The sequence below is a fragment of the Anomalospiza imberbis genome, chromosome Z (genome assembly GCF_031753505.1).
Source record: "Anomalospiza imberbis isolate Cuckoo-Finch-1a 21T00152 chromosome Z, ASM3175350v1, whole genome shotgun sequence".
Lineage (NCBI taxonomy): Eukaryota > Metazoa > Chordata > Aves > Passeriformes > Viduidae > Anomalospiza > Anomalospiza imberbis.
In genome coordinates, this window is record NC_089721.1 from 29,893,163 (window position 1) to 29,920,864 (window position 27,702).

Below are 27,702 nucleotides of genomic sequence, written 5' to 3' on the forward strand. Positions count from 1 at the left end.
ATCTTTCGAATTTGTGCTGGAAATAGTGTTGATGACACAGGGATGCTTTCATTACTGCTGGGCAGAGCTTAAGCAGTGTCAGGCCTTTCCCACTCCCCACAGCACCCTACCAGTGAATGGGCTGGGGATGAACAAGGAAATGGGAGAGGACACAGCTGGGACAGCTGGCCCCAAATGAACCAAAGGGATATTCCAGACCATATGGCATCATGCTCAGCATACAGAGCTGGGGGGAGGAGAAGGAAGTGTTCCTCACCCACAGCTACTACCATCCTTTCAGGAGCAAACCTGCTCCAACATAGCCTTACCCATGGCTGCATACTCCCTCAGGGGCATACCTACTCTCCCTGGCTACACACATTGAGGCACTCCAACATGACCTCATGCATGCTTCAAGGTGTTCTTGCTGCAGCATGGATTAATCCCTGGGCCACAGTCTTCTCAGAGGTGTACCTGCAGTGGTACACACATAACCATGGCCATAAACACTTTGGGGTGCCCTGCTCGTCCTGTGTGTACTTACAGGTCACAATGCCTCTCAATTGATTTCGCAGTGGAGTTCCAGCCTGCCCAGTACAGTAGCACAGAATGAACAGTGATGCCCTAGCCATCTGCCAGTCCACATACATCACCACTGCTTTTATCAGAATCCTAGGCCGAGCAGAAGAGCACGATCAGCAGCACAGCCCTATGGCCAACAGTAAAAGCAAAAAGCAGTCACTAACAAGCACTAGACTCTTAATATATAGCCAGGCAAGTCAGCCCCATGGCAAGCACAGGAGCCTGTTAATAGCTAAGCAGCATAACTGCTATAAATTCAATCTAGCATTTTTCAAACATTATCTTGCACCTTTTAATAACTCATGTTGGATGAGAAAAGGACTGCTGTGGTTTAAAACCAGCCACCAAGTAGGCCCCACACAGCTACTGGCTTACTACCCTACATCAGGATAGGGGGCAGAATCAGCATGATAAAAGTGAGAAAACTCATGGATTTGCAATAGCAATGATTTAAACAATAAAGCAGAAGCTGCACATGCAAGCAAAGCAAAGGAATTCAATAATCACTTCCCATGGGTAGGAAAGAGCTCATCCATCCCCAAGAAAGCAGGCCTCCATCATATGTGATGGTGACTGGGGAAAACTAAGACAATCACTAAGAACATTTCTTGTTTGTTCACCCCCCCAGCTCTATATGCTAAGCATGACATATATGATCTGGGGTATCTTTTGGGTCAATGGGATTCAGCTGTCTGGATATTTTCCCTTCCAGCTCCTTGTGCACCCTCAGCCTTCTTGCTGGTGGGGTGGGGTGAGGAACAGTAAAGGCCTTGACACTGTGTAATAAAACCGGTAATAAAGCATCCTTGACTTATCAACACATTATTATTTGTGGTGAATTACCACCACAAATCCAAAATATAACCCCATAGTGGCTGTTACAAAGAAAATTAACTCAATCTCTGCTGACCAGAACCAGTGTTTTAATTTAACTCTATGTTGTCATCTTTTCTATCCTGTTTCATTTGTTAAAAATGACAAAGTGTGAAATAATTTTGATATTTCAAATGTCACCTGTTCCCAACTGCAATTAGCATTTAAAAGCTTAACATCCATTTTCATTCAAATATGCCGCCTCTGTAGTCATGGTAACCTCCTCATCAGCTTTATCTTCCAGCTTTAGAAGGTACTGCTGGGGCACTTAGAGATGTTGTTATTTAGGATTTTTAATTTGACTCCATCCTCCTTCCCTCTCCAGCACAAAAACACTTCTGTGCTTGCTTTTACCAAGTTTAAGGTTTACAACAGCAAGAAAATAGACAAAACAAAAATACTGTTAAAAAAAAAAAAAAGGTTTTATTTCTTGGAGGTTCCTAGAAATAGGAATTGGTGAAGAAGAGTGGCTTATGAATTCAAACTGGGATACTCTGCACCTATCTCAGCCTGCCTCTGGGCCATCTGTGAAGCTGTAAAACCATTTTTGATATTTTTTCAAGTGGCCACTTCTCATAGACTGCAAGCCAACAATTCAGCAGTCACAAGAAATTTTATAAGCATACCTACCCTTAATCCCTGTCGCACTGTATAGCAGGCACAGGTTGAATGTTTGAGATATAGCTACTTCATTTAGGTGTTGCATATGTGGATACAGAAGTAAATCCATATTTCAAGTAATTCTTGTCTATGTGGGGTCTTTAGAAGCGTTGTTAAAAGCAATTTCCACATGTTTCCTTGCATCATCCTGAGACTGAGCAAAGGCAAATTGTGATAATCAATAGGCCCCCTCCATCAACTGTCAGCCACTAATGACCACCTCCCAGTATGAAACATGAAATAAATGTACACTGCACGAGCAGACTCTGGCCCTAAAGTGCACTTTGTGTGTGTGACTCAGCTGTGGCTCTCACTGGAAACCACTGAAATTTTGGGAATATCTTTGTAACCTTTTACATCTCTTTTGTGGTCACACAGTTTCTAAGATGCCTGCTGTACTTTGGTGTGTCTCATTTTGGCATCTCCTAAGTCTTTAGAACTTATGAGTTTCCCATTAATGCCAAGGGCACACCAACCAGGGCAGGTCCTACAAAATGCCAGTGTGGAAATATAAACAGACTGTGCATGCCAGACTTAACCTAACAGTCCTTATTTTTCATGTGATGTCCTACTAATTCTTATAATATCCATGTATTATCACTTAATATAAACTCTTACATTTTTGTATTCTTTGTGAAGCACGAATTAACAGTTATTTTCTGTTTGCCAAAGGATGAAATCAGAGTTCAAAGTGAAAAATGAAAAAAGAAACTGTAAAAGGTTATTATTTACCCCAAAGAGATTGAGAGTTCACCTCTTATAGTAGGGCTTTTCAGAATGTGCAAAGTATGTCACTGAAAGCAGAGAAGTGTTAATGAGCTGTTTACCAAACTTTTCCCAGATCTCAACGGCTGTTCTTACCCAACAGACTCGAATATCCTGGATGCTGCATTTTTCAGGGACTTCCACGTGAAGTTCTTAAACTGCCCTGAACCAATCAGGGTCTTCCTGGGATGTTGGCCCGCCTACACTGGATTATTTTGGTTTATCCATGGATTACCAAGTAGGTTTTTTTAACAATGGCATAGAGGAGGAGTGTAACTGGTATTTCAAAAGCACATGACCTGTATACTCTAATAGATCTCCAGCACACATCACAGGAAATTAGCTATGGCAGAGCTGCATTGTGACTGTTTCAATGTTTTGTGAATTTTGAAGCATTTACTTAATGAAGCACAGTTTACTGGGGAAATACTGATGTTGAAAATAGAAGATCAAAATAGAAGGGGACAGCTCTGGCTAAGGAATTCTCCTGTTCGCTCGTGTGTTCAGTGCATCTTTATTGTTCTCTCTGGCAACTTTGAAATGCAGTTGGAAGAAATTTCTGTTTAGCAGTAAATTAATCATGACAAATAATTTAGTCATGGATATGTTGTCTTCCTTAAATCAAAACCAAAATGAAACGTCCTTATCTTTAATTTCCTGATTTCTCTTCGTTTGACATAAAGGATATTTTGATCAGAAGGCCTCACCTTTCAAAAATAGCCCCGCTTTTCGAGGCTTATTACCTTTGCTAGAAGCGCTGAATTTTACCTCGCTTAAAACCGCTTCAGCTAACCCAGGGTGAAAGGGAAAAAGAAAAAAAAAAAAAATTCCTTGACCCCCTTGCTTGGCCAGTGACCCAACTCCCGTGGGAGCGCGGCGGGCGGGGGCGGGGCGCCGCCTGCCCCGCCTGCGTGGGGCGGATCCCGCTGCCGCCGCCCGCCGCAGTCGGTGCCGCGCGGAGCTGTGCACGGGCCGCCCGTCCCTGTCCCCATCCCGCTCCTTCCCGTGCCCCTTCCGAGCGTCCGCGGGCCGGCGCGCAGCGCAGCGCAGCTCCGGGTGAGCGCCGGCGGCGTGCGCGGGCGGGGGTTGGGCTGCGGCGGTGCGGGGACTCCCATCCGCAAATTCCCGCCTCCATGGGCGGTACCGGCTGCCGAGGGGCGACCGGTGCCCCGAGCCCCCGGTCGGTGTCTCCGCAGCTCTCCGCTCTTGGGGCTGGACCCGCTCCCCTTTCGGAGGTGGAAAAAGTTTGTGCGGCGTGGAGCGGATCGCGGCGGAGCGGTGCGAACTTGGGCTGAGTTAGGCGAGGCTCTGCGGCATCTCCGTGGGGGGACGGGGAAGAAGGCGGGGCGGCGGGGGGCTGCGCTGCGCTCCGTCAGGGTCTGGGGTCCGCCGTGTCGGGAGCGGTCTGGCTGAGCTCTGCCGTGCGAGTGCCAGGGCAGGGGACAGATCGAGCGCTTCTCCTGTATCCCGTTCGCGTCACGGTCAATGGAGCGCGAACACCGGCCCGTCGCCGCCGGCTGTGCACGGCAGCGGTGGTGGTGCCGTTCCGGTATCTTTCCTGCTAAATGTTTTTGTGGCAGTCCGTCGAGTGTTAACTCTGGGGTGGAAAATAAATATCTCTGCTGTGCTACTGCATCTCGCGGACGATGTCTCTATGACATCTTAGTGTGGAAACTGTTTGAAAAAATCAGGAGAAACTGAGAATGACTTAATAACTTCTAGGGAGATAACTGCATATAAAAGCTGTAATCCTGTATTTGAGAATACAAAGTCAGTTATTCTGCTGATTTGATAGAATGTTCCGAATTCAGCTGCTGCTACAAATGACTTGAATAAGAGATGTAACAAAGTATTTTTGGGCAGTAATTGTAAAGACTAACATTCAGTTCTATTGAGAAAGTATCTTATATTTTGTTTGATATAAAAAACAACTAACTGTGAAAGACATATGTGTAACTAACTTCTACATTACAAATGTCCTTCAAATTCCTTAACCAAAACACCTGTTATTATCTAGAGATTTTTTTTTTCTTTTGTTAGAAATGATGTTAGTCAAGAACACTCATCTCTGGCATACATGAATAGTCATTCTTGCATAATTTCTTACCATTTCATTTATTTCAGGATCAACTCTTGTGTAAATTTAAACAATTTTCTTAAGTATTAGTAAGAGGAGCAGTTTTAATAGGTATTCTTAGTAACATCCTAGATTTATTTCTGAATGCATGACATAAATCAAAACAAAATGAGAGAGACTGGAAATTTTGTCTTGACTTATCCAAGACACTGTCCTAGCTGTGATCAGAAGTAAACCAAGTTCTCTCTGTAAAGCTGAGTCGATTTTACAGAGGAGCTAAAGAAACTCCAATTTCAATCCTGTTCCAGCATCATAGTGTTCTACTTACACACCAATGACTGTTCTCTGCACATGTAACATTTCAGTTAATGCTGTCTCAGTTATCTAAAGGTCTGATGAGATGCTTGTTAGCACTTTGATTGTTTTTCCTGTCACTATTGTCCCTGCATTTGGGATATGGACATTAGATGTTCATAGTGGAAAGTAATTACAGCAGGTAATAATCTTTGGTGTATCCATTAAAATAATAGTTTCTTCATTTTGTACAACATCTGGGGGTGGTTTTTACCTTCCACTAGGATTTTTTTTGTCAGCAACTGAGGAGAGCAGAGAGGCATATGAGAGGCGTAAAATGAGTATTGGTAAATTGTTATCCACAGGGTTACTGCTTAAACAAACATATCATTGCTGTGTCTGGTGGGATGTGACAGAGGTTTATGTTATATATTCTGCTTCAAATTTTAAATGTAACCCAGTCTGTAAAATGCTTTCATAAGTTTCTAATCACTTCCTGTTTCACTAATATCAATGTTTGTCCTTTTAAGACGAATGAAGAAAATACGTCCTGTGCAGAGTAAAAGTACTTGATACTGGGAAGACTCTTACAGCACTTCTAACTTCAAAGCTGGAGAAAAGTATGAAGGAACAGTCCATCTGACTCCCTCAGCGTCTCACACAGAACACAAAATGGCTCTTCAGAAAAAAACTGTTGGTGTCTTGGAGGAGTGGTGTTTGGCGGAACCATTGTTCGGGTGCAGGTGGCACCAGAATGTCAGGAAAAAACTGAGACTGATACGAATTGTAGGGCTCCTTGTCAGTGTAGTGGCCATTAGTACTTTCTCACTTTCAATGAGTGCCTTTTTCAAGATGGAACCACATAGCATGATGCTGGTCAGCAGCCTAGATAGCCAAAAGCTGGTGCATGGGCACCAAAGAACTCTCTTGGATTTCACAGAACAGAATGAAAATGGCACTCCAGATCCACATGCTTCTATGAAATATGAAGCTGGACATGACAATGAAACAGATGATCATGCAAAGGGAGAGTACCCCGAGGACCTTTTCTCACTTGAGGAGAGAAGACAGGGAGCAGTGATACTCCATATAATTGGAATGATTTACATGTTTATAGCCTTAGCCATAGTCTGTGATGAGTTCTTTGTTCCTTCCTTGACTGTCATCACTGAAAAACTGGCCATTTCTGATGACGTGGCAGGGGCAACCTTCATGGCTGCTGGTGGGTCAGCCCCAGAACTCTTCACTTCTTTGATAGGAGTATTTATATCCCACAGCAATGTTGGCATTGGTACCATAGTGGGATCTGCTGTGTTCAATATCCTATTTGTTATTGGAATGTGTGCTTTATTTTCTAAAGAGATCTTGAACCTTACTTGGTGGCCACTCTTTCGAGATATGTCCTTTTACATCATTGACTTGATCTTGCTAATCATCTTTTTTCTGGATAACTTCATAATGTGGTGGGAAAGCATAACACTCCTGACAGCATATTTTTCCTATGTGACATTTATGAAGTTCAATGTCCAAGTAGAAGAATTGGTGAAGAAATTTTTAAACAGGAACAAGGTTGAGAAAGTAACAACAGATGCTGAAGGAAAGGTTGGTCAATTTTTAGTTGCATTATATGTACTATTTTCCTTATAAGTGCTAAGTCCTTCTATAGCATAAGGGTTCTAATATATTACAGTAGTCAATATAGAAAAGTTTTGCACAAATGTATTTTTGTTTAATCAAACTGATATTATTGAAAATAAAAAAACAAGTAGCCTTCCAGTGAATCAATAGCTTTTAACTCCAGAATTATCCTGATCACATAGAAAGCAAGAAATAAAATGCCAGCAAAAGAACATGAACCTTTACTCAGCATTTTGGCACATTGATGAGGTCTGAGCTATTTTTTCCCTAAGCTTTTGGATTAAGCAGTGACAATATCTGGGGAGGATCATGTGACAAAATTTGGCTTTCTAAAGACTTTCAATGCACTTTCTTCCTCAGAGAGGGTGCAAATAATTCAGAATAGTATATAAAAGTATTTTTATATGTGTTTTTCATCTACCGATGCTGATAATGCAACATTAACTTCCTGTTGTAATTAGTGGCAATTACATGAAAAAAATTCGTGAAAAGAGTGACCACAATGGCAAAAGTCATAGGTTCTCTGTTTAAGTAGGATGGTTTCCCATATGCTATTTGCAACTATGCAAACTAATTTTTGTCCACAAGTAGATAATGAAATTTATGCATAGAGGTCTTGTTGAGACTTCAGCAATTACAATAATTTTTAAAAAGCTTTCTTCTTAAAGCAAGCAATATTTAAGGGACCTATGAAACTGAGCTGGTTAATACGTATGCATGTAGCAATATATTGGTTAGACTGTCTGTTTTTATATACCTTTGTGTATATTCATCAGATAAGGTTTTATTATGCAGTAATTATTCAAATTATCAGGGACCTAGCTGCTCACTGTTCTGTTTCTTTTGTTTAGCAGTCATATATGAAGTGGTTCAGAAGAGGCACAATCCACCAATATAAGTGCACAGGCACATAAACAGGAGGAGAGAGACATTCCAGAGCTGGATATTTAAAAAGTTTTGACAGACACATTCAGTTTTGGGGCAAGCCACAAGCCACCAAAATTAAAACCCGAAAAAGTCTTGTTTTTTTCCTTGTATTCTCTAAGCAGCTGTACACTTACTTGTAACTTTATCTTTTCCTTTTTGGTTTTTTTTTTCCCAAAATCAGCATGCTCATCTTCATCTTTCTCAAAATGCATTATTGGGATTTTATAAGTAAATGAAAAGAAGGGTCAACACCAACAATATACTTACTCTAATTAGCAAGGGGCTTCATTAACTACATTAGTTGGTTTCTAAATAATCTCAGAGTTCATAGTGCACTGTAAGTCCTTTGACAGTTAGTGCTAAAAATGTGTGGTGATAGAAGGACTATGGTATACAAAGCAAACTTCATCTGTCCAAAACTGGGCAGAAAATATAGATCTGTAATGGGTCTGAAGTAATTATCAATATGAAAAGCAACTGCCTTTTGTTATCCAGGCTACAAGGTAAGGGAGAGTAACTGTATATTAAAGTGTTTAATTATTTTCAACTGAACAGAAGAAAAAATAATTTGTGAGCCATATTGAACATTATTTATATTTGAAGTACTCTAGAGGGACTTGATTTTAAAAGGATACCTTTAGAACCACTCATTTATTGTTTAACATTTTAATTACTTAGAGTTTGTTTATAATACAGGTACAGGTACACAGATTTCAGATGGGGTGAAAAAAATAAAAAAATGGCTACTTTTCCTAAAACCACAATCTTTGCATGTGTTTAATGAAAATATTTTTCCTGAATTAAATTTAATTAAAATGATAAAATAATGTATTCATAAATCATTGAGGGGTGAAGAAAGATGAAAAATATTCTAATTTTTTTGCAATTTAGCAAATACGTATTTTCTGCTTCCATGGAAAAATAGCTTCTCAAGGTGTCAGACCATGTTTTTATTCTGTGAGCCATGCTGTAAAGACATATTTTTGAATATTCCACTTACACTTTGAAATGATAAGTCGTTATGAATTATTTTATTCTTCAGTTGAACAGCATTAAGCTGGGTGAATGAAATTTTTTTCCTATAGCAAGGATATCACAGATTATGTTTGTTGGATAAAATCTCAGTTAAGTTCTCTGAATTTATTTGCTATTATTAGATTGCTTTTTAAATTAAAAAAATAGCAAAAAAAAAAAAAAACATTACATGTAGTCCTAAGCCTGACAGAGATGCTTAGTACTTTCACCTTGAAGTTACTGTCTAAAGCAAAGAATAGAGTGCTTTTATAGTCTGAGGTCTGATGCCTTGTGGTGAATGCAATGCACATGGATTTTTATTTCCTAAACACTGAGGTTTATGATTATCACAGAAGTGATCATCTTGGCTTTTGGTGGCAAAAAATATTTCATTCCTACAGTATTAACTGATAGTCTAGATTGCTTCCACTCATCAACAGTGTATATGTACAATTGCATGTATCGAATTAGTATACTGAACACAGGATTTGCAATCTCAGTTGTTTCTGATGGAAACTTTTTCACTCTCTTTTCCCCCACTGAGCCAGAGAAGTGGGGCAACTCTCTGGAACTGGGTGTGTTAATGTCTCTTGAAATATTTTAATTTCAGGGGAGTAGAGAAAATTGTCTTTCCTCTAACCAAATCTCCCTCTACCTATCTGTTGTTGATTCTGCTGCTGCCATACTGGCAAGTAGTCTGCTAAAAAAGCTTGTGTGTCATATTTACCTTTAAGGCTGTTGTAATCTGAAAGCCGCTCAACAAATTTGAGAAGTCTAAATAAGGCATCATAAAGCTGGATAGTGAAGGGTTAGGTGGCTTATTAGCAAACAAGTACCAAAGAGTAAAAAACTGATCAGATGAGAAACTTCTTGAAATATTAAAATGTATTTTAATGTTGATTTCAGTGCTTTTATTCTCAGTTGTCTTGAGAGGTTGAAGAAAAATTTACTTTTTTTTTTTTTTTTGTCCTTTTCTCTCAAGGAGAGTATATCCCATGAGAAAAGGCTTTAGATATGAACTGATTTTTTTGTCTAGCTTTCATTTGCTATAGGTATATTCATCAGGTTGCTGGAATGCATGTGTATCTCTGTAGATGCCTTTTAGATTCCTATCCGCATTCTTAAAAATTAAAGCACATCTTTTTGTACCAGAAGACTGTGACTATTTGAACTTCTGATCTTATTTTCTTTAGTGTGTTGGTTGCTTGTACAAATGTAAATGCAGACAGAGTACTCTATATGAATTTCACTGTGCTCACTATTTTCCTTCACATGCTTTCAAACATATACAGTCTGGATTATTAAAGTGTCGGGTTGAGAAAATCTGGTAGCTTTAATTTTCAGAACAGTTTTGTGGCACTGGTGAGAACAGACTACAAATCTTTTTGCATTTAGAGTTCATAGAGTTCATTGGCAAAGCTCTGTTTTAACTGTGGATAGTTCTGTGCCTTATGCCACCCCCTAAGAAGCCTGATGACAGTCTGATACTGATGAACTCCAGAGATTACTGTGAAAAGGATGAAAAAAAGGAGGATAGATGGAAAAGCAAGGCAGCATGAAGACAAGATAAAAACCAGATGGCTAAGTTCTACAGTGTAGGATGGCATATGGAATATGCAGATCAAGATGGGTCCCTAACAAGTCACACTGAATGGGCCCTACAGTAGTAAGTGCCATCCCACCGCTGGATATCCCCAGAAGTCCCTTCCAGCTTAATTTATTCTGTGGTATGATTTTTAGGTTTTATGTAGCTATCCTGCAAAGAACAGATAGGTAAGGACTGAGGTGGAGACTTCGGTATTAATCTGGTATCTTCCTCAGCTGAACAAAGATATTTAAAAACATAAGCATGAAATTGATTATAATAGACAGGAAGAGGAAAACGGAAGAAGCTGAAAGACTTTTTTAAACTTTCTGCTAAGATCTCAGTCTATTCTTCATCATCTGTGTTGGTGAAGATACGTTGAACATATTAAGTCACATTAAAACATCATCTGGAACTACATTTCAGTTTTAAGTACTTTTTTCATTGCAGAAATGCTTGAATCTGATTGTTCAGTAAATAATTCAAAACAGTTCAGTTTGGCAACTAGGAGGACAGAATGTGGGTGGTGCAGGGATATTGTGCAATGACATCTGTTTCACTGACAGTACCATTTTAGATAAATAGATTATCGTATATACAAGACAGTTGCAGTTTTTCTACTTACAGAGAACTGCATTTGGAAAATGAACTATTTTTACCAACGCAGTGTAACTATTATTTTATTGCCAATTTTGTTGTCTTAAGAAACTTGAATAGCTTGTGTGTGATATTTTAAGACCACATTGATCTCAAGTGTTGCCATGGTGTACTTAGTGGCAGTATTTGCATTCTAAAGGAAAGTAACAGTATTTTAGGTACTTCTCTGCTTGGTGGTTGTATTAGCACTGCACATGCACATTCACTGTTATAATGTCTCATCTAATATATATTCAAGGTAAAACACAAATTACCTGCACGCATACAAGAAAAACTGAAACTTCCTTTTTCAGGACTTCTTCATTTTGAATCCACAGACCCAGTAACGCTAACTCTATCCACAGAATAACCTTCCTTTGCTCACTACCAAGAAAAGATTTTTTTTTTTTTTTACGTTTTCATAGTTCATAGTGTTTCACTGTTCTTAGGAAGATTTGACTTTTATTCTGGAGACATTTCTTTGTTGGTCTACTTGTGCAAGTATCTGTGTGAATACAGAGCTATGAGTATCTGGATCTTGCAAGATAGCTGCATTGTTTTAAGGACATGTTTGAAACATAAGCCTCAGCACTGACATTGAACTATCTCTTGTTTAGATAAATGTCTGGTTTTGTGTCATATTTTATCTGCTTTTATTCTCTCAGAAAATTTTCAAGCTACTTCTGTTTTAATTTAATGTTACTCCAGTAGCAGTAACTATGAGTTAATTTGTCTTGAGTTTTTGGAATTGTTGTTTCAATTTAGGACTATTAACTGACATAACCACAGGCTGATACTTTATATATGGAACCATTAGTACAGTGAAATGGATACTATTCTCAGTTTCTTGTAGCACTTCTCAGTAATTCATTGACCACAAAGCAATAATTATAGTTTTCACCACTGGAGTCTCTTGGTTTTTTATGTATGTACTTTGTTAACAAGCAAAAAGTGACAGCATGCAAATGTAGTGTAGATTAAATGCTCTTAACACATGGCCATCCACTAAGATGCCACCTTTGTTAAGTATGATGGGAAAAGGAAGTCTAAAACTGCGCCACTGTTAATTAATAGCAAGGGGACAAAATATTCATCAATATATTTAAAAATAAAAGCATATGTAATTAAAAAGTCAAACGATACATCATAAAGGCCGTGCAAAACTAGCTGTGTTGGCAAATGTTCTCCATGCTGTGAGAATTCCAGACATGGGTAAATTTGTTGTACAGAAGCTATACAAAGAGAGGAAATCAGGGGACTTTATAAATGTTTTTCCTTTTATATAAAAATATAAAGACTTCCTTGTTTTTCCCCAGACATGTACTAAGTTTTGCCTAACCTGCAAAGAGTGACTAGTGTGATGTTAATAACTCTGTAGAATAAATGGTATTTCCTTCACCTTAACTTAGATCAGCCATGTTCTGATGTTCTGTTGTTTTTCAGCCAGCTTTTATTTAAACATCACTTTTTATTATTTAACTTAATGGCTGCTTCCATTAATCTTTGCAGCTGTACGTGTGCTATTGGCACAACTAGAGATTCAAATGCTTTCTTTGCGCTGACAAGTTTTTTAGAAACTACAATGGCAAGATAGACCAAATACTGGGTAATTATAATTAATTTATCATGCACAGATATGTATCATGAGATGTAGGTGGCTTAGAAAAAGAAAGGTGACTGCTTTTGTGTTTTGTTTTGTTTTTTTTTTAATTCAAAACTGCTCATTAAGTACTCCTGAAAATCACTATCTTCTTTTATCAGTGGAAACCAAATATCTTAATAATACTTAGCTGTGCATTTCAAAATGCTGGAAATTTGGTCTTTCAAGTAGAATTCCTTATACAATGCTCCCGGCACTTTATTGTTTTGAGACAGGCACATATTTTTAAACTATTTTTAATTTTCCTACCAAAATAATGAGATGATAACCTGGTCTCTCCTAGATTAGGTGCTTGGATAGCTGTATGAAATCACAGTTTCCTTCCTCAGTGGAAAGAAATTTGTCATGGGAAAAAGATAAATGTGATTCACAGTACCTGATAAGAAGAATATGATTTGTCAGGTATACAACTTTATGTACAGTTAGCATACCATCAGTCTTTTCCTCCTCACCCAAGCTTTCATTGAGTTGCTTATTTATTAAACGAAGATGTCCAAGAGGTGATTTAAAGAAGTAGCATATTTCTCTATATGGTCTTGCAATAGATCTTCTCAGATGTCATCAGTGAAATATCTGGTAGAAAGCAGCACCTTTTTGTATTACAGGACCTAAGTCAAAACAGTACTGTTGATGCTCTATTTTGCTTTTGGGGAAAATAGTCAGATCAGATGTTTTGGATTAAGTTTGGTCTTGTTGTAAATTTGTGTATTTGAAATTCTTGCAATTGTATTGTTAAGTGCAGGTCAGTATCAGAGGCAAACTGAAAATCCTAAGTTAGAGCAGCCTTAGGGCATACTTTTGGCAAACAAATTGCATCTGACAGAATATATATTGTAATACATTACCAGGTTTTGTTATTTTGGAGGCAATACCTGTATCTTTGAGGAAATTAGTTATTTGCTCTCATTGGTGGTTTGTTCATTTACCCATGTTCTGATCTGAAAAAAGGAAAAAAAAAATGCTGTGTTGGAAAAGCAGCCACTGCCTTGCTGGTAACAGAAGTGGGCCTCAGGGCTGGAGAGAGCAATGAGAATTCAGTGTATTGATCATGTATTTGTTTCTACAGCAGGTGGAGGGTTCAGAGCTCACATTGACTCCAAAGCAGCTTTATCTAGTGGTATGGCTACTGCCCTGCCCTAACCACTCACTCACTTTGGGTGATTTTACTGTCCCTGTCAGGTACAATTTCATCAGGGCAGCTCAGAGAGCAATTACTGCGAAGTTACTGTGTTTTGCACTATTCCATAACCTTCATATTGTCTTCATATTGTGATTTACATGAACAGCCATAAATAACTGTGATCTTGGATGACTAAGTTGAGTGTGCGAAAACAGGCTTAAAGGTGTATCTGTGCAATGATATTAAAACTGCTATGAAGTCCTACTCTTAAGGGAATAACAGATTGGTGCAAAATATTTTCCTGTATGAGGAAGAATAAAGGTAGCAGAGAATTTGTACTACAAACTATGCTGACAAATCAACAAAAAAAAATTCCTCAGGAATTAATCCTGCTTTATCACCTCTTAACTGCTTAATGCTGCGAGTCTAGTCTGAAGTCAGCAGTAATACCAGTGACATTTATTACATAACCAGCTAATGTAAACTCTTCACCCTCTCACATTGCTGTAAAACAGCTCTAGCTGATATAGATCACTGAGGAAAAGGCACGTCTGTGGTCACAGCCTGCTTTTGGTGACCTTCAGGGCATCATTTGAGCCCTGTCTAGTTATGTAGACTTTTGCCCAAGAGAGAAGGTTGAAGTTTGCAGGGTATGTAACATTAAAGGATGAGCACCTCTTTTGGGATTAATCAGGGGTTCATTTTGTTGGTTTTTTTTTTTTTTTTTTTTTTTTTTTAATTTGTGCTGCAAGCTTTTATCAAATTACTAATTAAAGTCCTTCTATTGCTACCAGGCACAATCACAAAGTTTTTATTTAACTAAAATTTATGACAATCAAATGTTGGAGTGGAAAACCCCCAGATTTTAGAACTCCAACAATTTCTTTGTCCAGGAGTTGTTTGAAATAATTCATATTATTAGTTACTTATGGATTTTTAAAGTCAACTGAAATAATTTGAATGCATCATGCTGTCTTACAGCTAATTTTGTTTCCATATATTTTTATTTAAATATTCCTGTTTTTCTGCTTTATTTGTAGTATTAATTGTATTTATTTACTACAGTTTCTTTTCATTTAGAATGTTTCTGGGTAGAAGCATATTCTGTTTGAAGTCTTCATCTTGGCTGGATTTTTAAATGCTGCAGTGATAAAAATATTATTAAATACTCTGCAAAATCTGAGTTAAGAAGTCGTTAGTGTTTCCTCTCGATATTGCAAATCCTGGAAAGCTGTTAAGTTTTCCAGATCTGAATGAGTTTTTTGGAAGCAGATACAGCAATGCTAGTTTCTCTCCAGAAGTCACAGGCTGAATACCTGAGTCTCCTCTCAAAACTCTTGGCAAAATTCCTTTGAAATTTAGTCAGAGAATGATCCTGAGACTACATTGAAGAGGAATATCACCCTTGTTTTTTTTTTTTTATTCCATTTCTGAAATAAAATCACTACTTGCTGCTGCTCTGAACCCTACTCTGGACATTATAATAAAGTGATTTTGTAACCTTTTGATTGTCTCATTGTCAGGCTGTACTGGAGCCGTTTCCTGTTTGTATGTGTGTGTGGGCACACCTACTTGTACGTGTGCATGTGTGCACACACTGTCAGTCTAAGACGTGCCATGTGTGCCACACAGGAGGTAAATCAGAAATGGCACTCTCCTCTAGGATAGTAATTTGCGTGCTTCCTACACCATTTCACCTGTCTTCTGCCTAGTAACCCTTTTCTATAAGACTCATTCAAATATTTAAATGTGCCATGAGCAGCACATTCCTCATAGGATTTTTCTAGATTAGTTATTCATAGAAAAATGTCTGTGTTTTCTTCTTAAATATGGACTCCTTCCAAGCAACAAACAAGAATTCTGTCTGAGGCCGAGGACACAATGTACTGCACTATGGACATATTTTAGTGTACCTAATGTATTACATTAATGATTCTTTATCCTGTACCTCTACAGAGAGAGAAACGGGAGGTCTACATCACTGTACTGGGATGATTTCTTGCTTTACAGTGAGGTAATAATGATTTGATTCTATCATGGGAATGGCCTATGGTGCTATTCTTTGCTACATGACATTTCATGCAGAGAAAAGGCATTTCTTATTCAGGTGAAAGGCCAACAGCTGTAATTACAGTAACTAAAATTTGTTACATAAGTAAGAAACTGTGCAGAAAGTTGGGGTGAGAATTTATTACTTTCTTCATTTAAAATTGCCTGTAAAGTGTAAGTCCTTTTAAGAAAAGTAATAGAAATGTTTCTGCACCCATTCCTTAATTATTTCTTACAATATATTTGCAAATATATTAGTAATTATTTACAAATATCAATCTTAAAAATCAGTATTTTCAAATAGATTAGTATTGAAATTACTTACTGAATTATTTGGATAACTTCCTGTATCCATTTTGTACTTGTAAGAAACACTATAAGTGTTTCCATAAAATATAGTGTTTATATATTTAGCATATATATTTTTATATTAAAAAAAAAAAAAACAAACCCAAAACAAAACATGCAGCCTCTTCTTTTTAGAGCTGTGGGAAATAAATGTTGATTTATGATCTCATACATAGACACATGTGAAGAAATACAGACTCTCGTCTTAACAGCAATAGGCTTAGTAACAGGATGGACTGAATTGCAAACTCATGCCTTAGCTTTGGATTTAAGGGTCAAGATGTGGTTCTCTCTTTCATTTAATTGTCTTAGAAACCTGTGGTTTTCAAGTATCATAGAACAGTGTACAGTGTGCTGTAGGCAAGTTTTATTCCTACTTCCGTGATTGGATTACTGTATGCAAGAAAACAAAAAGGTCAGCGTATTGATGGAAAAATGGTCTTGAGGCAAAACAAGAACATGGTGGCATCTGAGAAAAAGGTGGTCAGGCTTGATTGAAAGAAACCAGATAGCATACGTGAGACTCTCATTTTGTATCATGCTGATTTTGAAGCATCTTTGTAAGCATATCCTCTTTGCCAAAGCTTTAAATGTTAGTAGATTTTCTGCTTAAGAATTCTTCCCATCATTAACATTATTGTCCTTCCTTAAAATGTTAGGAAGGATAGTAGGGAAAAAAGTCAAATGAAACTTGAATAAATCCTATATGTGCCAATTTTTACAATTTCAATAATTATTTTGCTTTCTTCTTTTATGAGGGAAAGGACTAAACACAATGAAAGGTAGCTTTGAAGTTGATGACAAGTTTTCCTGTTGATTTTGATGAAAGTGAAATTAAGCCCAAAAGTCAGGACATTGAGATTTACAATCTGGATGCTTCTCTGATCTCTATGTGCCATGCATGATTCCAAGCCTCTGAGCTGCTTTCCTTCCATATTATATCACCCCTAGCAAACAAAGAAAGTGATTTCTTTTGCACTTGTAGCAAGCAAAACAGGCTTTATCAGCTTTCTTTGCCCTTGGACTCAAACTGGAAAAGGGCACTCGGTGTTTCAGAGCATGATCTGTCCAGTCATGTGGATTATTGATAAATATCAAGGCAATTATTATGTGGTGGGATCACAATTATCTTTTCCCAGACTACTGCTAAAAACCACTGCTGGTTTCATCTTTTTTAAGGGGTCTGTCTCTTAAGGGGAAGAGTGGGCATGTGAAAAATTAGTTAATTCCTTTCTGAAAGGGGAGAAAAGCTATTAACTATTTTGTTAGTTAGGCACACATACAGGCACATTTTTGTGAGTGATCAAGTGGAAGAAAACTTTTCTCTGTGAATTATGTGCTCTTCATATAGAAAACTACTCTGCACAAATACAAAGACTACTTTTCAGATTTAGTTGAGCTACATTCAAAATTACCAATGAGGAGCTCAAGATTTAGACAATTGCAGGACTTAGCTCTTGGCCGCAGATTCAACTGGCTTAGCTGTGCTGCCTGACCTATGATTATAGTCTCCTCATGTTACTTATGTAATCACTACAGAGAAATGGTCATTTCATTGATTCATTGAGGTTGGACGAAGCACTTAAGATTACTGAGTCCAGCTGTTAATGTAACATTGTCAGCTCTACCACTAAACCATGTCCCTAAGCACCGCATCTACACTCTTTTCAAATATCTCCAGGGATGATGGAGACTTTCCTGGGCATCTTGTTCCAATGTCTAACCACTCTTTCAGTGAAGAAATTTTTCTTAGTACCCAGGTGCAACTTGAGGCCATTTCCTATTGGCCTATCCATTGCTATTTGGGAGAATAAAATGGTCCCCACCTGGCTACACCCTCCTTTCAGGCTCATAGTGCTAGTGTAGTGAGTGGTAAGGTCATCCCTGATCCTCTTTTTCTCCAGGCTGAACAACCCCAGCTCCCCCAGCCACTCCTCACAGGACTTGTGCTCCAGACCCTTCCCCAGCTCTGTCGCCCTTCTGTGGACACCCTCCAGCACCTCAACGTCTATCCTGCAGCGAGGGCACAGACCTGAGCACAGGATTTGAGGTGTGGCCTCAGCAGTGCTGAGTACAGGGGGACAATCCCTGCCCTGGTTCTGCTGGCCACACTGTTGTTGGTACAGGCCAGAATGCCAGGGGCCTTCTTGGCTACCTGGGCACTGCTGGCTCACGTTCAACTAGCTGTGGACCAATACTCCACCAATAGAATCTTTATTGTAATGTTTGATACTCTCCTGACCTGGAACTGGGCAAAAATCTGGGCTATCACCTGCAGCAATAGATTGGTAAAACCTGAAAAGCTGTCTCCTGTGATTTTATTGCAATACCATGAGTAATTACCACACTGCTGCCTTTTCTAAAACCTTGAATTACATCAGGTTGTGTGAGAGCGATAGCCTGGTGTCATTTAGCATAGGGTCACCTTTGAAATAGAGGTAATTGAAGGCTACTGTTTTTCTATGCCACCAAGCAAAAGAAAAATGCTTACATTTAAGTGTTAATCTAGTCTCTGAATATTTAATTTGCTCTCTTTCTATTCAGGTCAGTATGTAGATATTACATAGGGCTCCAAACAGGTACTTGAGGCAAATAAGCTATTGAGTCTTACTGTTATTTATAGAAAAGTTATTGGCACTGCAGCCACAGACACTGTTAATGTACATATTTCATAGCAGATTGTTCTGGATTATCTTTTTTATAAAATGTGGTATCCTTTTAACTTTCAGAGAATTACAGTATTGGTTAACTACTTAATCCATTCTTTAATTAATCAAATTTCTAACCTTCCATGTGGATGACTGAACATTTACAACAAATTAATGAAATTGCATAGAGCTCCTAAAATAGCAAGGAAAGCCTTGTTAGGATCCAGAAACTCCAGCTTCCAATGGAAAAAAAAAGAGTGGTAAATTATAAAAATTCAGATTACATTGTTCTTGCTCCGTCGGCTTATAACTGGTTTCGGGTGTTTTTCTTCACAATTAAATGGTAATTGTTGTTTTCAAATATTTCACAATTTAGTGAGGGAACAGAGCCTGCTGTAAGGAGGTGTGTACATACAGTCCTTAACAAAAGGAAATCAGTTTGCAGTCATGGATCTGTCAAGCTTGTTTGTTGAATTTCAGCAAGTAATTGATTTCACAATGTCTCGGATCTCCTCACAGTTGTAAAATCCTATGCCTGCCTTATTCATTTGTGAAAAACAACCAAAACCCTGAATGTCCTTGGATGTCATCCCATTAAAATAATCAGTGTTACAACATCTGTGTGAAACAAGAAGACAGTGGCATTTCACTGATGAAATATAGAGCATCATCTGTTTCTTCCTGTTGCAGTGGTTCTGACCATCAACGTATTTTGACATTATGAATGGATCATCAAAGTAATGATTACCCTTTTATATCAGTGTAAGGGTAAAAGAATAAGGCATAAGTGTAGGAGATTCTTATTGAGAAATGGGTATTTTTTAAAAGGCAAAATTCCTTTCATTACAATAAGGATTTCATGCCACATTTCATTGTCATGCCTGTGTTACTTCATCCAATGCTACTGTACCATACATAGCAGAGTCCATTTGTCATGGAAAACCTAAATTTACTGTCTTCCCATTGCTGATCACCCCTTTGAGACATGAGTACCTTCTTTCTAAATGTAGAGGATGGGGTGTGGGGGATTGGCCAGCTGTAGACCTCAGTCCCTGCTCCCTGACCTCTTCTAGGGCCAAGGCAGGTTGCAATTTGTTCACCAAGTCTCTTAGAGCAAGGAAAGAATAAAGAAAACCATCAGTTTCTGGTCAAGGAGCCATTACTTACCTGATTTCCTAATATGTTGACATTTCTGCTCCAGTGTTTCAGCTTTGTCAGGTGCTATCAGGGACTGAGATTGTTGCATCACTGTTTCCCAAAGTGTTGGCCAAGAAACGCTTTCTGGCAGCCTGTGAAAGACCACATAGCAAAGTGCATCTTGACATCAAGAGCAAAAGGATCTATTCTTTCAACTCCAAATGTCAACCAGGGATTGTGTACTGTGGAGAGCTGAACAGCTGCATGGGACTGGCTTTCTGCTCACAGTATATGGATATCAACATTGTTGAGTTTAATGGGTTTTGGATAGATTCAAAGTGCTAGAAGGACTTTGTGTAATTGAAGCATTTTCTGTGCAGAAATTGCTGACCATTATGATGTTGTTTGGCATCAAACATAGCAGAAAAAGAAAGCAGTATTTTCTAACTCATAATGATGTCCTGTACCTTTCTTTCCAAGTTTTTCTGAGTGTTGGAGGGGAGCTATACTGCCCAATATTAACCCCTCCAGCAAGGAGAATTTTGATAGAAATACAATTTTTCTAGGCTTGAACTATTACTGTAATTTGCAGTGCTCCTGATATAAGAAGCTTACTTAAGTTCATGAAAATATGTGGGATGAATGTAAAGCTGAGTGTTGAGAAGAACTGCTAATTTATATGATCAGAAATAACTATGGAATGTATCTGTGTTTATGAATTTTCCTTTTGATAAAATGCAGCACCATTTCCTGTGAAAAATGCTGCTGCCTTTTTCAGTTTACTTCCAAAATATGGTGCTGCTATATTGTCTGCTGGGTGAATTTAGACCTTGTAAAATGCATGAAAGCTTATAAAAGAAATACAGGATAAATGTTTTCTGTCTGATTGAACTATGTGTGGGGACTTATGGCAGGGCTCTCACAGGCCTGTGGTGGCTGATTTGTTGCTTTTGGTTAGTTCCACTTGGGTACTGAATGTCCAGGGAAGCATGAACTCTCCAAACTGGAATTTAGGAGAAAACCTTTTGTTCAGATGACCAGTAATATTAGATACAATATTGAAAAGCTAGGCTCCTTATTAGCACAAATAGTCGTGCTTCTGGTGTTAGCCAGGTGTTTTCTTCAGCAAGGTTGCTAGCTTCTCCAGTGCAGCATGTATGCCAATAATACACTTGTGATGAAGTAAACTTCTTTCATTAATTCTGCTATCACTTTAATCCCATTCAAGATTATGAAAAGGTGACTGCATTTTTTCAGAAAAAATTCAGTCAACCTTGTGCGGGTCAGGACTTCTTGTAACAGTTGGCCATTTCCATCCAAAGTTTATGGCCTGCTTTTTTTCCTGTTTCACCACTTCTGAGTTTGTTGAAGTATAAGATATAGTTAACAAAAAAAAAAAAAGTGTTATGAATGGGATATGTGAAAGCAAAATAATAATTTACTGAGTCTATTTCTTTATCCTGTGAGTCAGGAAAGAACTGTTGGGCAGCTTGTAAAAGCTTTCAACAAAGCTGTATCTGAATGAAGCTAAAAAAACATCTACAACCTTGAAGCATTAGCAAGTCTAAATTACTATTCTAAATTATGCTTCTAACAAGCTATAGAACTAAGCATGACGCACATATCAGGGGATCACAGATTAGTAGCCATAGAAATGAGCAATGGTTTTCTGTTGTAAAATACACATATCAGGAGTTGTTCAGAACATTTGTACATGCTGTGACAGTTAGGAGTGTTTAGGGTTAGTATTTCTGCTCATGTCATTAAAAGATGAGCTGAGGACCATCAAGAGAAGTTCAAATGCCAGCTTTCATTGTGTGCAGTATTTTTCTGATAGGTGTGCAGATACATTTTAATTGGGTCCAAGATGCACCTTGGATATGCTGGCTGTTAGTATAATAGAGAAAAGTAGATATTACAAATATGCCTAGGGCTTTTAATCTCTCTGTAATGACAGCAGAGGGTTTCTGCTTACCAAAGAGGAAAAATCAGCATAGGCAAATGTGTGTGCGTTCCTGCTGTGATGTGCTCCCATTACATGCTAGTCCTTGAGCAGAGAAATACATAAATAACAGAACAGTCCGTACCTTTCCTCTTTTTATGTCTGTATTTAAACCTGCAAAAGAACATCTGGTTCTCAGAGGACAGTTCCTCTGGAAGAACTTGTTACAGCTGCAGAGATTAAAAAAGAGATGCTACTCATCATGCTTGCCCCAAATAGATGTAATGCTACAGTAATAATAACACCAGTTCTTCCACAATTAAAAACTTTCTGTGTGTATTAAGAGACTGAAATCAGGATGGCAATGTGTAATAGTGCCATCTGGTGACCTTCTTTCAGATTGTGCAGTGAAAATATGTGATTCAACATAAGTTATTCTGCTTAGAAACACAACAAGCCTTTAGATTTTTTTTAATTCAAATTCCTTTGAAATTCAGAATTATCAAGAGAGAATATTTTATCAGCCCATTAGAGATCAACGAGGGTATGCTGTTTAAGCATGTGTATAAAAATTGGAATGTTTGTTTCTCTAATGATACTGTATTGAAAAAATACAATTTTTACATATTCTGATAGGCGTATGTGTCTTCTTTCTTCAGCTGAGAACTGTGCTACCCATTCAGTTTGATGAGGAATTCAGATTATTCTTAATGCACTGTTTCTTCAGCAAGTCAAAGGACACCTCCTGTACAGGCCAGCCTTGCCGTTGCTGATTAGAGCTGATCTGTCATGGCATTTGTCATAGGGCTTAATCTCCTGTGGGAGCAGCAGTTTCTCCACACTGCTGCAAGCTGTGGCTCTCAGTCTCTTGCCTGATCCTGAGATAATAGGGCTGAAGATCCTTTTCAACTTCTCAGCTGCAAAGAGCTGCAAAAAAATAAAAATACAGACCCCTAGCTTTGCAGATGGATCTCCTGGAGATCTCTGTACCCCTGCTGGGCCTACCTAGAGACAAGAAATCTGATAATGCATCAGATAATTGCTCAGCAGCAGTTGGAAAACAAAAGATCATCTTAAACTTTTTCCTAAATATGTTTCCCATTTTCTCCACCTTCTTGTTTCTGAAGCAGGGCAGAGGTAAAGGAGACACAGATGAGACCTGAAGTAAAAGAAACTATTGCATGTATACTGTTATTACTATAAAATATGGTATCACATTTCTTGCTCTGTAATTATAGTCATTTGTAATAGGAAATGCCATTCACCTGTCTATACAGATAATTAGTTATCCATGCTTTAGGCCAGAAAGAACTAAGTCCCATCACAGATCAGTCATCAGGTGTACTGTTTACAGCAAATAAGTTCACGTAAAGGCTCAGATGTGTGTGGGGTGATTTTCAGTAGGTTACCAGTGTTGCAAGTATGAACAGAAATGTGCAAATAAATAAGAACTTTTAACAGGCAAGACTATACTCACAAACACTATGATTTTTTTTTTAATGGCTGCGGTAAAAAAAAGTACTGCAAGGTACACACCAGCAAAAGTATTTTGTCCTTCAAGTCCTTAAATTCTAGAAGTCAGATGCCTTTGTTAAATTTTGTAAGCCTGAAAGACAAGATGAATATAAGTTCTGTTTTTAGCTTTCTTTTTTTATTGAAGGAGTTTGATTGAATATATTGCCCTTCTGAGCACAGAGACTGTAAGCAAGCTTATTGAAATAAACAGCTTTCATTAAAGTATCTCTAATGAGATTCTCCATTTAGAATCACACTTGGGTTGAGACTTACCTACCTCTGGAGATTGTCCAGACTCAGCCCACCTCAAGCAGCTCAGCTACTATGGGTCATGTCAGGGCCATACCTGGTTGGACTTAAAAACCTCAAAGGAGAGAGGATCCACACTGCCCTAGGAAATCTATACCCCTATTTGACCACCCTCGTAGTTCAAAATAATTTTCTTCCAAAGGTGAAAAAAAATTTTCTTGTATTTCAATCCATGCCATTTCTTCCTGTATTTTCCCTGGGCACTGGTGAGCGGGTCTGGCCCCTTTACACCCTCCTGTCAGTACTTATGCACATGTGAAAGCTGTCCCTGAACCTGCGCTGCTCCAGACAGACCAGGCCCAGCTTGCTCTGTGTTTCTTCCTATGGCATGATCTGTTCTGCCTACTACCCTGAACATCTAGAATGGAAGCAGGCAATTATTTTTTCTTTCCTATGTGCAAATTCAAGGGTTCAGCCTCTTTCCAGAGGCTAAAAACTGTCAGTATTTTAAGGAGTTATCTTAATGTCTGGGTATTAACTTTCTGTGGTTTTTTGATCCCATCATTAATTTCATACAGAATGCCTTCACATTTGTTTTATATTTGAAATAAAAATGAAGCAAGAAAGGAAATTAGGCTGAGTTACATACACTGCACCAAAGTAACTAATTATGTATCAAGCAGAATTCTGGTTGTTAAACTACAAGTCCCAAACCTCTACGTTTTTAGCCAGGGCAACATGTGTTTGCATTTTGTGTATTAAGTGTTATAGATGCTCTTGCCCCCGATCAATGTTTTAGATTTTGCAGAATAAATTAATTCCAGTGTATTTCAGCTTAAATAACTGTTTGGAAAGGGCTAACTTGCTCTGCACAACATGAGGTTTGGAGGAATGATATGGAGAGTTACTTTCATGTTGATCTGGACTTCTTGCTACCTATTTGCTATCCTAGCAAAAGCATCAAAAAATGAGTCTATGGAGAGGCGATAAAAGAACTCATTAACTGATGTCCATAAAGAACATGACATAAGCCAGAGGTGAACAGGTTGTCCTTCTGGTGCAGATGGAATGTGGATGAGTAGGGAATGCAGTACTTTTCTTGCAGGCCAATAAGTAAAATATGTTTGTTGAAATGCTTAAGATATGCTACTTTTTAATAGCACAAACCTATTCAGGCCGGTCACTTTGGCTGTCTTGCCTGGGATAGCCTCATGGCTTTCTCTTGCTGAAGAAACCTTTAGTAGTGCAGAGATTAGTTGCTGAAAGAGACGCATTAGAGACTGAGACTGAGATTGAGTGATCGATTTTTGAACAAAAACCAAGGTGCCCTAAAGCACCACTAATGCCAAATTCTAGAACAGCTGGTGTCCATTATAGAAATCCTTTTAAATCTCTGATTTCTGTTGTTCCATGAGCCTGGTATGAGATAACCTTGCAATTATGACAATACAAGTTTAACTGAGGCTAAATCTACTTTTATTTTTTTTTTGTGTGTGGTTATATTTTAAACCAGTCAGCCTAATGGAAACATTGTGAAATTTTGCCTTTTTAAATTGTAGACACTTACATGAAATGGCAACAGTTAACATTTTGCCTGCAGAATCATACCTTGGTACCTGGCCAGCCATAGCAGAAAACAGATGAAACAATGATGTGGCTGTGTTCTGTAAGCAATTTTTTTACCCACTCTCAAATCTTATAGAAAAATGTACCAATCTCTGATGAACATTTCTTCAGGCACAACATAAAGAAGAACTAAATGAGTTGTTTGATTACTTCGTACTGTCATGATAGGTGACACAGTGGAAACAAAATGCCTTCTCTGTGAGCAATCTGAAGTATTAACTAGGACTAACTCAATGGGTCTATTTTCCATAGAAGTGACATCTCATTGAAAACTTGGAGTTCCAAGCAGCTCTAAACAGCATTCAAATTCAGAGGTCTGCCCAACCTCCCCCATTTTTGTTTTTGGTGGAAATTACTTGTACAGAGCTAGTTCCTGAGAAGCTGATATTTTTCTTATTATATGAAAATAAGTTTATTATCACCTTTATTTTATCAACTGTTTCTTCCTCAACATATTTATCCTCTGAGCCTCACAGATTAAAATACCCACCATTATATTTACTTACAGTTACAGCAGCATTTAATTTTGGAAGGCAATAAAAATACATAGAAAGCCACATGTGCTTGTTTTCATGTACACTAAGATGAGATTTATCTGGCATAAGATTCTTCTAGTATGGATATTATGACCTGACTCTCTTTATAGTCCATAAATAAAAGTAAATGCATCTGCATAACATATCTAAGACAAAAATTCCTGTGTTGCAACAAGTAAGTGTTTTTTTATTTTGTGATATACAAGAAAACTATAAAGATCCATCAGAGTTATATTACGACATTTAAACTATCTGAGTGACCTGAACAAAGTTTATCTTTAATTCTGTACTCTCTGCAAGGAATGAAATGCCAATCAGTTTCAGCACTAACGTCAATTTGTTGAATTGCCCTAGTATTAGCTGATTTCCTTCCAGTTACTGGACCATGTCTGACAGTCCCTAAATATGAACATCCTTTGAAAGAGATAAATAATCGTGCAGGTATGTGAGACATGAGGTGAGGTGCAATGGGGTGCTGCACCCCATCTTTTTAAGGTCCACCTTATTCCGTAGGAAGACTCTTCAGACATGGCTTCAGAAACCATCCTCAGAGGAGTGATCAAGGTTGCTAATATAGGATTGACCTGTGTCTGGGATCCTGTTAGCTAGCAACCATGATGGGCAGGTAGGACACAGTTTTCTGGCTAATATGTGGCAGATATTAGGATCACATTGCCATGAGCCCTTAAATCAGACTGAATTTCAGTTATTGCAAGAAAGTGGTGAGTACCTTCAGTATCTAAATCACAGAGCCACAAGGATTTACCATCCCCTTTTTTCCCCAGCAGAAAGCACATCACCACATCAGGAGGAGTAGAAAGGATTAAAATAATTGACTAGCAATGAGTGACTGCTGAATGCAAATTGTAAATTATCAAGAGGTGGAAGAGGGAGTAGAAAAATCAGCTGGTAGATTGTTGTGGAATTGCTATTTTCTATCTTCTTTATGCTGAAGATAGAAAAATATCCTCAATCTTTGTGAAAATAGAACTAGTTTACTGAAGAGTTACACAAGATGAATGGTAGCTGTCAAGCAAAAGGGTTAATTTCAGTTTTAATGAGTTATTTAGGAATGGGCAGGAACAGGCAGTGGCTGTTGTGACCTTGGCTGAAATAGACACACACAGTTGTTTACTTATTTCAGGTTTTTCTTCTCACAGCTTTATGCCTATGTGTTAAATACAGAAGTATTTATAAGAAATCCTCTGTAGATACACCTGCTTAAACTTCCATAGATATGACAGCACACTATAAGCACTAGAACATGATGCTGAAAGCAGTGGAAACTGTGGTTTGCTTATGTCTATCTCACCAATATTCAGTGCACTGTAGTGCTTTCAGCTGTCTGCAGCATCTTGCTGTGGCCTAGCAGTATTCTTTGCATTTAGTAATCAAGGGGCAGTTTTAAAGCAGTTGCCTTGTTCAAATGTGGTAAAATTTATATTGTTCTAGCAGGGTGATTTCTCTGTGTAGGAGGCCTCACTGAATTAGAGTTAACTAGGAATGCTGCATAAATCACGGTGGGACCAAGTAATTTAGTAAAGGGCTCTGTGGGGCTGTTATTCAGCAAGGGTGGCAGAAGCGTATCTGTTCCACCATGCACTGTCATGGTTCTGTGAAGCAAGAACACTTTGTGACAAGACATACTTGCTGTTTGTAAGACCAGATCCTTCTCTGGTAGCTTGTGCAGACAGCAGCAGGATGCCTTACGCTGATGGGTAGTGTGCAGTCACTCAAGCTTGATGTAAATGGGAGTATTGTTGTAAAAGTCTGCCCAAAAGCAGCTGTGCGTCTGAGGATGGTTTGGCATTTTATGTTTATGTCTTACTATAAGATAAAGGC

General features: G+C 38.3%; 1 protein-coding gene across 4 annotated transcripts in view; it reads left to right on the forward strand.

The window, feature by feature from the left end:
- The first annotated feature begins 3,781 nt into the window (after window positions 1-3,781).
- The window catches only part of SLC24A2 (solute carrier family 24 member 2), a 105,832-nt gene continuing 81,911 nt past the window's right edge, over window positions 3,782-27,702 (forward strand). For 2 of the 4 annotated variants that reach the window (XM_068176921.1, XM_068176924.1), the window contains exons 1-2: window positions 3,782-3,915; window positions 5,761-6,832. In XM_068176921.1, coding sequence (XP_068033022.1) covers window positions 5,903-6,832 — 930 coding nt within the window. In that variant the 5' untranslated portion in view covers window positions 3,782-3,915; window positions 5,761-5,902. Of the gene's footprint in view, window positions 3,916-3,954; window positions 4,155-5,760; window positions 6,833-27,702 lie in introns of those variants that run through there. The other 2 variants (XM_068176922.1, XM_068176923.1) reach the window with 2 other exon arrangements.